General features: G+C 37.8%; 1 protein-coding gene across 1 annotated transcript in view; it reads right to left on the minus strand.

The window, feature by feature from the left end:
- The window catches only part of TENM1 (teneurin transmembrane protein 1), an 840,514-nt gene that overhangs the window by 61,423 nt on the left and 766,750 nt on the right, over positions 1–12,341 (minus strand). Inside the window, exons 21-23 of the mRNA XM_050901608.1 lie at positions 8,931–9,074; positions 3,985–4,234; positions 3,049–3,069 (exon numbers count right to left, since the gene is read on the minus strand). Coding sequence (XP_050757565.1) covers positions 3,049–3,069; positions 3,985–4,234; positions 8,931–9,074 — 415 coding nt within the window. The remainder of the gene's footprint in view (positions 1–3,048; positions 3,070–3,984; positions 4,235–8,930; positions 9,075–12,341) is intronic.

Below are 12,341 nucleotides of genomic sequence, written 5' to 3' on the forward strand. Positions count from 1 at the left end.
CAAATTCCTTTCTTTTTTTTTGTTAAAGAGACATTTTATTAACATTGGTACAATTAACTAACACTTAAGATTGATGCAACAAAGTTAGGAAACGAGTTACTCCTCTCAGCTTTGTCAGTTCTGTTTGTGGTGGGTTTGACAACGCTCGGCATACACCTCCTTCTGCAGGGCCGGGTTTTTGTGCCGCAACAAACCAGGAAAGGAAGAATCTAGATAAAATAGAACTGAACAACTCGCAGAGGCTCCAGGACAGATATGTAATGTCTGAGATGATACTGACTTGATTTCAGGTTGATGGAGCCTCTTTAAATATGAAGTTTTTGCTTGGCTGAGGCAGATACTTTATTAATCATCTGTTAGACATTTCTACCTTACTGAGCAATGTTGCAAAACAACGTAAAAATTACTTACCAATAGCTTTTATTTTAGCAATCTACTGAGTACTCTATGTATTGCTGAGAAACTTCTAACAGATGATCAGCTGAAATCTTATTTCCATTTGTAAGTGATAAAGCTAATGCTGTACCATGATAAATGTGATAGAGCTTGGGCCTATTTCTCTCAGTTCTCATTCTCCATCCAAAAAGGGACAGAAACTACTCAGCATCTCTGAGGACTGGGCCACAAGCTAGACTAGCTTAAAGCTGACCTTAGTCACAAATGTCTACAAAAGACAGAAGGGGGAAATACAAGGAAAGATATTCCCACAGTTGGGGGATCATCCCACAGATGTGAAACCCAGTCCAAGGAAACATAGGGAATGAGAGGACAGTGGTATGATGAAAGATGGGTAAGAGGATGAGCTAAAAGCAATTAATGCCAAATTATGTACCACCAGTATTATAAAATTTTGTTTATTGAAAACGTTAAGAATCATTTATGCTCTCTGGAGTGAGCTCAGAAGAGACTGGCCAGCTGAAAGATGACTTCTTAATAAAATACTTCTGTAGAAAAAGTTGCAAGGAGAATTCTAGATGTTAAATAAACATATTGTTCATCATGCAGAAACTGCAGAGAACCAGAGGTCATTATATACTCTCCTTGTAGACACATTTTCTGTCATCCTTGTCATTATATTTAATAGACTGGCTGTTAGAAAACTCGTGATGTTTATGCTTAAAGCCTTGCATACTAAAATCTTAAAATTTAAAGAGTATTAGTAAAAAATGGAACAAAATAAAATACTTGCTATCTTTGCAGAAGTTTGCAATCAAATCTAAATCTGAGTTTATTTAAATTAGCCTATTAAAAACTATATCAAGTAGACTAGGATTTACAACGAATCTTTCCAGAACAAGTTGTTATTATCCTGTAGTAAAATTTTTCTGTGTAACCTCAAAGCCTAGTTTCCATTTTTGCCAGTTATTAAACAGCTGTGTTATTTCTTATTAAAATTTTGATGACAAGAAAACAAATGGGATAACTTGTTTTGAAACAGTCAAAAATAAGATCAGTGGCCTTCTCTGTTTACTGGTCTCCAAACTCTATCCCTTTTTACACCGTATTTTCTTTGTCCTGGTAAAAAGAACCCTTTTTCCCTGCTCTTTTGGAGACTAAAAGTTGTGTTGAGGAACTGGATTTTGAAGCCTTTTCCTGCTTGGACTGTCATGAGCCTCTGACAGCTTTTAGTTGCTGCTTCCACATGTTTCTTGGAGCATCCTAGAAATTTCCACCATGACTATGGCCTTTACAGGCTCAAGAGAATGGCATACAGTGGGACTGCTGAGTACTCCCCTGTAACCTCAAAGACTACATTAACTTCAAGCGACTTCCTCCAATTTTCCACAGATTTCACTTGGAAAGACTACTGACAAAGGCAATCGTTATTGTAATTAATAGGGCTGGGGTACTTGAATATTGTCACAACTTGATTTAATTAAGGTTTAAGCTCATCTCAAGAATCTAGTACTAGTGAGCAGGTATTAAAAAAATTCTACTTTACAAAAGAAACTCCTGAATTTAAAACCTGATTCATGTTGTGAACACATTACAGAGTAAGTAAGTTCAATTTGCTTCTTTTCTTTAGTTTACAAAGATACTGGTCAGTTTAATGCAAATGGAAACAATCCTTCAGTTAAAAAATAGAACCTTGCACTTACCAACTAGGAATTATTCTTTCTTTTTAAGTTGTTATTGTAAAATGAGATGTGACATCATCTGTATGTAGGCTGGCAAATAACCTATAATATTCAATAGCATTCTTGTGGCTAAAGCAAGTAATTCCAACCAGTACTCTGATCCTGCAAAAACGTTCAGTCCACGCTCTGCTTCCTACTATGTCATGAAGTTATCAGCTTAGGCTGTACTAGTGCTGGTTTATTTACCTCATTTAAGTACTGAAATGCTAAGAAGTTTGTTTCTAAGGATACGGAGTGCCTTGCTATCTCTTTCTAGCATGCAACATCATTTCTGCAGCTGGATTGTTATAACCAACTCCCTGATTGTCTGTCGCAGAAGCCTAATGTGCAACGTTCATTCTTTTAAAGAAATCCCTCCATTGCAATGCCAAAATGCTAATTGGAAAGGGGGGAAGGCACTTGCTTTTGCTTTAGCTGGAGAAGCAAGGACTGAGCTGTGACACAGCGTCCTCAGTTCCGGGGTCTGCCGTGCACCCTCTGTAACTGTGGCAGATTTTAAAGTTCTATGAACTTCATCCTAGAACTGCTAAAGTGCAGTCCTCTTCTGTGACTCTGAAGCCTTTTTTTATTATTTCTTTGTTGCTAAAACTCCAGTTTCCTTGGCTGGCTACATCTATGATCATTCAAACACCATGTGAAATGAATATGACAGCTATGAAATGCATTCCCAGCTTTTGGGTTTAAACCTCTCCATCTCTGCTTGGTGATCAGCAAACTGATTTTTAGAGGGAGACTTCATTCCTTCAAAGGGAACAAATCAAACCTACTTTCCTATAAACAAAGGTGAATTTGATTAACATTTGCATTTATTAAATTCAGAGTGTTTCTCTATCCAGACTTCTAAAAGGAATTTTGTAAGACTGTTTCCTCAAACATGGTTCACATATTACTGTTATTGTGTTCTACTTACCTGTGTCTTGTGTCTCTATTCCTAGCAAGACAGATTGGTTCACATTAAAAAAAAAAAAGAAAGAAAAAGGCAAGAAATGTTAGTCCTCAACAAAACTGTATTCTTTGCCTGACTGCTCACAGAGCTGTATCCCAATAACAAAACATTGTTCATCCTGTTACTCAGTATTATTTCTTTCTCTCAAACTGCTTCCTTGCCACTGCCTGCACATTGTCAAGTTAATTCTGAACAATCAGCCCACAACATCATCACCAGCAATGTTAGCTAGTCGGAGATTCATGGGTGTTAAGTAAGAGAAATGTAGTGTGCAAGTGTCTGAAATCTCTCCTGCCTTCCCCTCTGGCCCTGAAAGGGAATGGGAAGCTGGAGTCATAATTACAGGGGAGTCGTTAACGGTGGCACAGGCCCAGCCTGCGACATGTCAGACCGCAGTGATGGGTTTGCTCTCGTCTGCTTAAACTCAGTCACATCCTCTGTTACAGATGAGGAACAATTTAATTGTATTAATTTTAAACATGGTAAGCCTGTCTTCAGCCACAATGCTGTGACTTGACATGATGCTCTGCATATTTGCTATAGAATTATGGGGTTTTCTTCAAAAATACGCTTCATGGAATACTTTAACTTTTTGAGAAAATGTATGAAAAATCTCTCAGGAAGAAAAATTAGCTCTATTAATTCTGCACTTCGTAGAAATTCATTACGCAAAACTTGTTCTAAAGGCCACTTAAGATGCCCTTTTTAACTGAAGACTTTAAAGTAAGCATAAGTTTTCTGATGAGTTTGTTTGACAGTTGATGAGACGTATGCTCACAAGGCAACTAAATGTGGCTGCTGCTTTAAGTCCCAAGGGAAAAAAGGCTTACTGTAGTTTTCATAGGCATATCACAGCCAGGATAATGAACACTAGTCAGAGAAAGCTAATTGTTTTTTTACCTTAATTCTAATATGCCAATCGAGTTTCCAGAGGGAAAGATCCGTCTGACAAAATTGAAGTCACCAATATACACGCTACCATCAGGCCCAGAAGCAAGAGCAACCGGGGCAAAGAGTTTGCTGTTGAGCGCAAGACCGTTGCAGTTGGAGCAAGAGACACTTCTCTGGTGTCCGTTGCCCATCACGGTTGAGATGACTGGCGGCTGCTGGGAAATGAACATATTTTCACCGTTTCCTTTGTGTACAATTCCTAAGGGGGGGGGGGGGTAGAAAACAAGGACAAAAAAAGCAAATGTATAGCATTTAAACTATTCTCTAGAAAATTAGATTACCAAAACCAGCAACAAACATTGGATCTTTTAAAGACTGTCACAGAGGTCCACTCATCTCTTCCAATTTTGTTCAGTCCCAAGTTTCAGCATCACCATTTTGTCAATTAGTGGTTAGTGGCTATTTTAAAAGCCAACATCATGAGGAGAGCTCATGGTTGGTTAATGCTCTAACAAATTGACTGTTAATTGCAGTGCTATCTGATTTCTTGGGGATTACTACTTTAATATTCATTTTATTCATAAATTTTTATTAGGTAGCAGAGGAATTTCTTAGGCAGTTAGAATATTTAATTAAAGGAGATTAATGGCGGGACTACTATGCATTTTTCACAAAAGAGCACTGAGTGGCAGTACAAAATCAATATTCAAATTTAAATGAGAGTCCTTCATGGTATATAAAAATGGTGCCAAGTGCAGCAAAGCCAAGTGAAGAGTCAAGGAGTAATTCTAAGACACAAGTGAATGTCTTACCAGCAAGAATATATTAAGTTCTGCCATAAAGTTTAAAACAACTTTCCAGTGTGTCAGTATTTTAGCGCTGCTCTGCAGCATACCTTGTTGAGAGTCTTCCCAATTACTAGGTTGGCGATACCAGAACCAGTACAAAGATGTGTTTTCTCAAGCTGATAGCTGTAGTGTTTATTTTAAATAACAATGTGGTAATATAGTGAAGTCCCTTTAAAATGATGCATTATTGTAAGATTTTGGCTACTTCTGAATGGAAGGTAGGTATTTTAGACCGCAGCCCCAAATCTCTTTTTTCCCTTGGAAGGCCCAGTACTTCATCAGAAAAGCAGCACGATTAAAGGAATAAACACAAGGGAATGTACTTTCTGGAGGAGACTCTTACACTGGGAAACGGGCATATTCTAGATACCGTAGGAAGTACATGTTGAGACACGTCCAAGTTTTCCCAAAGTACAGCAAATGTATTTATGTACTGTCTCTACCAACTTCTGTTAAACCGTTTTTTTGTGGCTTTCAGGTAAGTCTGAAGCTAAAATTCTCCTTGGCAGTTACTGAGTGTTGCCATAGCTATTTTGAAGGGAATTACATTTTTAAAAATTTATTTCTGAACAATAGTGGACAGAATACATATACTTGTTTGAACGTTGGCTTAAAAAAAGCATCTTGGAAATACACCAGTAAAATGAATGGCAATATCCTCCTTTACGCACCAGATAAAAATACTACTAAATCAAGATGCTGCCCTTTGTCTGAAATTAACAATGTAAAGGTAATCTTTCAACTGCCTCGTACAAATGCCAGTAAATAATTAGGGCTCTGGAGAATATGTTTTACTGTCAATAAATGTAAGCATGTGCTTAATTTCAGGCTTTCGAGCTGCTGCTTTAATTTGTTGCACTGGTGCTGAAATTACCTTAAAGCATAAAGTCCCTGTAAAATTACTCCTCCTTCCCCCAGATAAATAAAAATGGAATCAATACACTTGTCCATCAGAAGAAAAACCTAATTCAAAGAATATTCTGAAAAACCAGTTAATAGCACATTCGTTTGTGTTCATGAGATAGATATAGGTGTTCTTAAAAGGACTCTACACAGGAACTAGTATTTATGGTATGTGTTCTCTTCTTGATTATGAGAAATGCCCTGAAGATCTTCCAAAGTGACAAAAACCTTTGTGTTAGAAAACATCAAACTCTAATCATGTCATGAATTAGAAGTGATTAAACCTCTAAACTGGAGAGGGGAAAAAAAAAAGTGGGAAAAGAACAGTTTAGTATAGCTGAGAACAGGATGCGATCCTTTGTTAACCTAACAGTCATATTGATGCAAAACCGTATACAGTTAAAAAGCTTGAGTTTCCAGTGACAGCCACATTGGAACAATATATGTTATTTCACATCTACGCTGCTGGAATTGGACATCTTTTTTTTTTTTCTCCTTTCTTTTTTTAAAGATACTTACATCTGGCAGTAGAACACAGTTTTTACTTGCTATGGTTTCTGCATGTCAGTACTTGTACCTCCACAGCTTAGACTGTGCTATGAAGTGCAATTCTGTAAAATTGCATCTATTTTTTTTTTACAACTTTTCTGTTGTACTTAGTTTATTTTGTAACATCTCTAAAATGAACAGCCTTTATGGGGAGGGAGGTAAGCATATCTCCCCTGTCTCTGAGCAGGAATGTTGTGCACAGCAGCAGACCTGCTGGAAGACAAGGCTTAGTGGCTGAATTTAGATATATGCTCTTCAGGACTAGTTAACTAACCAAGCAAAGTGCTTCTAGTTTCAGTTTGAAAACAAAATTGTAATTTGCAATAGAGAATTATGACATTTATGTTATATTCCAATGCTATTTCTGTAGTTAATCCAGTGACAGTGTTTCAAAAACAGATGCAAGTTTCATGCTTCTAAAAAGAGCAGCTCTTCATACATACAGAGGGAATGCTTTAATTAAAACTGAAAATGCTCAATATATTCATACTCGAGAAGGCTACTCATGCTTTTCATTTCACTCATGGTGGCATGGAGATAAGTTTGAAATGTATAATTCTAAGTTTGAATCATATTCTTCTCCTTATTTAAAGTACATTTTATATATCTGAAATGGAAGAGCAGTTCACTAGTTTCTAGATAAGACCAGAAGCACATTTGTTATTTTTATCCTTTTGGTTACCACAGTTCATTATTTGGTTTTGTTGCTTTAGTACAAGCCTACAGGCTGCTCTGTTAGGTGTGCACTAGCTATGGTATAGTCATTGTTTTTCTGCTCCTAACTGCTTTTCTAGTTCCTCTATATGAGCCAGGTGTGTATGCTCAAAACTTATTATAATCATGAGGAACATCTGAGACATCACTGAGCTCTGGCTGGGCTTTCTCATCCTCCCTGGAGATGCTCTCACATGCAAACTGGAAACAGAAGAGACCCACTGATTTCAAGTCAGATGTGCTTATGCCCTCCCCTCCCCAGACAGTGTCTCTGTAAGCAATGGAGAAAGGTGTTTAGCAGCTTCCCCCTGACTTCAGCCTTGATCATGCCCAGCGCAGTGGGAACACGCGAGGAAGAGGAGCAGGTATAAAAAGCTGCACGTTCCCCGTCCTTGTTAGCAGGCTGGGGTAGCGGGCACAGCCTGGATGATTTCAGAGGAGGTGGCGTGTGGCTGACAGGTCAGTGCTCTCTGGCGTTCTCGGCCACGGGGCCAGGAAGCAGTTTGTCCCCATGTACCCCGTGCTCAGGAAAGCAATGACTTAGCCCTGCTCAGATTATAATTGTACACTTTACAAAATCTCAGAACATGTTAGTGCCTATGGGGTGAATTATAGTAGTAACCACTGCACTTAGCAGATAGTCATATAAATTGAGTTACTGCCAGCAATTTACTCTTGAAATTAAACTATGCAAGTGGTAAATTGGCACTAAGGAGTAGACTATGGGGCTCACAGTTGGGGGCTGAGCTGACTGAGGTCAGATTTCTCTTTGTGTTAAATGTCAATAGCTGGCATTTAAAAGAGACAATCCATACAAACCAATAAGACAGGGTATGAAAGAACCGCTGTTTAAAATGTCAAACTATTTTAAATCAAAACAGAAATCCAGATAATTTACAAACTAAATCTGACCTTTTGTATTTGGAATATTTATACTGTAGCTTGCGCATTCAACAACAGGACTTGTAAAAACCTGACAGCCATACATCTGTGCGTGAATCTTCATTAACAGAAGTTTGCAGATGGAAATAGATTTTAGTGGACAGACTCAGCTGGAGCAAATGGAGAGAACTTCACGAAATCCAATACTCTGCTGATTTATAAGTGCTGAAATCTGACCCCAAGTTTCTCTTCCCCTGGACAGTGAGATATCTGTTTATTGGCAAAACTGTATTTTTCTAGTTACCATAATTTATCTACAAGTATTGTTTTAATAATTTAATCCCACTAGTTCCTGATTACAGATGTTAAGGGAGGGAAAGAAAAACCCCCAGGAATTAAAATAAACGCAATGAGAAAACAGATTCAAGTCTCCATGCTTGAAGAATCTCTATGCAGGGTTAATGTTATGACACAAAAAGTATTTACAGGTTTTTTTTCTAATGCTTCGAAAGGTGCTGGATTGCTTGCCCTGAAGAGTAACTTACTGCGCTTCTCCACAGAGTGGGTAGCCGCAAAAGCTTCCGCATACCAGACTGGCAGCGTGGTTTCGGAAGTGCTACCTCTCGCTCAGCCGGTCTGTTATTATGCACGGTTTGTCTCCCTGGTGCTGTGATGCTACTAACCAATGTTAGTCATAGGATGAATTAGGGGTGTAGACATTTCACGGAGAATATAACACACTATAAACTGACCTAAACTGTGGTACTTCTATACCAACAGTGAGAGAACAAACCTAAATTAGTATGCCCTTTTCCCATCCAAATGACCGCAATGTGTTAGCGATCGCAAGAGTTAGTGATATTAATGTTTAATACCTGGGAGCCAGAACGTTAAAAATAGCCTTTCAGATGGCATTTACAGTTCAGTTCTCAATAAATGAGGGTGCACATTCAAAGAGGATTACATATTAGGAAGTGTAACGCTTAAAACCTGAACAATTAATTCCTTTAAAATTTGTATTCTTCTTCTGCATGGCCAGTTAATAAAGGAAGGACTTACCACTCTGTGGATTTAATACATGGTGTTTGTTTATAGACCAGCCTCCCAGATTTGAAGCATCCATTTCAAAGCCTTGAAGGATTACTGTTCTCTTCTCCCACAGAATAAAATCAGGACATGTTTCATATTCATATCCCACCGACACTGCAAACAAATAATTAAAGATCTATCAGTCTACCTTTTCCTCTGTGAACTACTAGGTAATTTTTCATTCCAGGTTTTGATATTCATCTGTCAAGTAATGATGCCACTAATTTTCCCCTGCCTGATTGCTATTGTTGAATGGTATTTTTTTTAAAAAGGGTTTTAAGAGATTAGTATGTTATTACAGCTATAGTTACTACTGTTTGAAAGCAGAGAATTTTCTGTTGTATCAGTGACGGATTTCTTAAGAGTATAAATCTCCTCCAATGACTCCTGACTTGATTGTTTATTGCATTTCTGCTAATTACCTGAATAACAGCTTAAATAGAAAAAAATCCATGTTAAAACAAACTATTTTTAATTTGTTCGCTAATTGTAAAAACTGTAGTTAGGCAGAAATGGATTGCCAAGCTGAAAATGTCTAGAATTAAACAGTTATCTTAACAGGCTTGCACATCACATTGCTCCCCTCTACAGATGGCCAAAATACCTGCTGAAAATCTTGTATTTCCCTAAGGATGGTGGTTTTGGGGGGCACTCAAACTGACCAAAAAACCTTCCCTTTAGTACTTCAGTAAAACAAAAAAAAAAAACCCTCTTCAAAATTTAATTTTGGTATCTCTAATATACCAACCTTTTTTTTTTTTTGAAGTTATTGATCTCCTCTAGTTAACCTTTTTAGATTTCAGTGCAACTCATTCATAAAGGAAGAAAGTTTTGACATCAAAGCCCAAAATTTGATCTAGGAAATATTGAGATAGTTCAGCCTTTCCAAAATAAAAATGTCTTTAAAAATATTAACATACAAAATAAAAAAATATTTTAAAACCCACGGTTTTCTGACATTTTCAGTATTTTCTTCTCACTTTTTCTGTGTAGCAGCTTTAGGTACATTGTACTTGAACCATAAATAGTTTTAATACCATCTAAATTCCATTACTGGATGCAATCGAAATATTTTGACCAGCTATAGCAGGGAGCATTTGTGTTTGTAAGATAAATGTTTTATGGCAAACTGAAAGCTGTTCCTTACAGCAACTTCACTTAGAGCTGCTTCACCATTTTAGCAGAAAGAACCTGTTTTTGCAGCTAAACTCTGACTTGTAAAAATCACATCTCCTTAAGTACTGTAAATATTGTATGTTTCAAACATTATAGGTTTCAGTCTGAGGGTCCAGCAGCCACTCTGCCCCATTTTTCTGTTACAGGAGCTCTTATGACTAACATCACCAATGTTTCAGGGTAACTCCCTGGGCTGAGTGCCCAACTACGGGCATGGAGCTTCTTCTAGAACAGCCGCATCCTGTGCTGAGATGAGCCATCGAGGTTCAGTAACCCAACACGCCATTTTCTAGGTGTTAATGCAGAGAGAAGATAAAGGGCAGATTTTTCCTATGAGGCAACCTCACACTTGCCACCTACATGTTAGCATCTTTCCTCCAGTCATGCACTTAACACGTTCAATCCTGGGTCAGACGTGTATACTTGAAAAGAGTAAAGACCTATAATACAAAGTCACTCAGCCTTGCTCAGTGAACCATTACAGACGCACAGGACGCTTCATCAGCTGCTGTAAGGTACCGTGCTGATATCTGGGTCAAGGGAGGTATAACAATTTACACCGTCTGAGAATCTGTGCCAATGGATCCACAGTGGCACATTTACCAGGACTGTAGCTAACACTGTAAAGCGTCTGCTGTTCCTTGCCTATAGCGGATGTTTCTGAGCTGCCAAATACTCTCTAGAGGTTATCATCCCCTTTCTCAGAAGTTCACTGTTCCCTGCTCTCATAGTTCTGTGCATAGCTGCCTTTTTGTCCCTTCCCATCAGTGAGAGACACGGGGACATACGCCCGCTTCGTATGTGTCTACAACCATGTTTCTGTGAATACTTACATATATTTATGAAAGCAGTCTATGCTCCAAAAAGGAATATCTGTGTGATCTTAAAGCAGGGTCTCCTGAACCGTCTAACTGGAGGTACTGATGTACCATCCATGAAAATTTCCTGTCAATTGTTTTGCATGCAAAGTAATCAAGGCCAAGCATAACAATTGTAAAGTCAACTAAGTGACTGCACCGCCACTTGAAAAATATGCATTTTGTTACTGGCAGGTTTTGCAAAACATTGTCATTTCACTTACAGAATTATAATCTCAGCTTACTCTCATTGTGGGGTGTTTACTTTCTGGTCAAATTAATCTATAGCCCTTTTTTGAGGTGACTGAGATTTCACTGCATGAAGGAGAACTGTAGCGACTATGGTTTTGGACACTAACAGCCAGCAAGTACGGTTCTTTGCAGTCTCAAAATGGATTTCAAAAGATTTACTGAAATCATCTGTACCAAAAATCTATTCTTTTCATACAACTACTTAGAAGAACGAACAATAATTTCTCAGTAGTGCCAGCATATCACAGTTTAAGGGCTGTTGCCAAAATACAGGTAAGAAATAAAAGACACTATTAAACAGGACAGTAAACTCTACCTCAACCTCTCCTGAAATATTTGTACTTATCAGCATCTTTCTTCTTCGAAAAACAAACATAATGAACTCAACCAAAGGAACAAGTAGAGTAATAAACTGAGAAGACCTAAGACTGCTTGAGAGCTGGTTTATATTCACACCCAGAAGGGTTAGTCCTTGCACACCACTTCATGCTGCTGTGTGGGATGCAAAGGCTTGCAGGAGTAAGATTGAGCATGTATGGAGTTATACAGGAGCATTTATTGAGGCTTTTACTGAAATCCTGCCTTTTCCTGTGTTAAATTACAAGGGACCATAGACTTTGCCACCAAGGTTTTGTGTGTCAACATCCACATGATGTTTTTTTATTCAGAAGAAAAAATGTTACTTTATCAGCTCAGTTGTTACTCTGAGAAGAGAAAATGGCCTCTTGTTAGGGACTTGGGGACTAGACAAACACCAGCAAACATTTCTCCAACAAATTTAAACAGAACCACTTGTGTGTGGAAATACGCTCAGAAAGTCTTCTTTTCTGTAACTGGTTATGATGTGATCATTTCTGTCAATAACCCTGAAGAAAAATAAAGATAGATGTTTATAGTATTTATAAAACCAAAAGCAGATAGTTATATTCCTGAGTTCCAGGACTTCAACCTGCTGCAATTTAATTTAATTAAAATGAAAACTGAACAGAATGCATTATTAAATATTGGTAATATACTGGCAGAGGAAATTATTTTGACAAAAATTCATATAATGTATGCAGATAAAGGTCCATGAGTACTACAGTGTGTCAAATTA

This window comes from Gymnogyps californianus, chromosome 9, assembly GCF_018139145.2.
Source record: "Gymnogyps californianus isolate 813 chromosome 9, ASM1813914v2, whole genome shotgun sequence".
Taxonomy (NCBI): domain Eukaryota; kingdom Metazoa; phylum Chordata; class Aves; order Accipitriformes; family Cathartidae; genus Gymnogyps; species Gymnogyps californianus.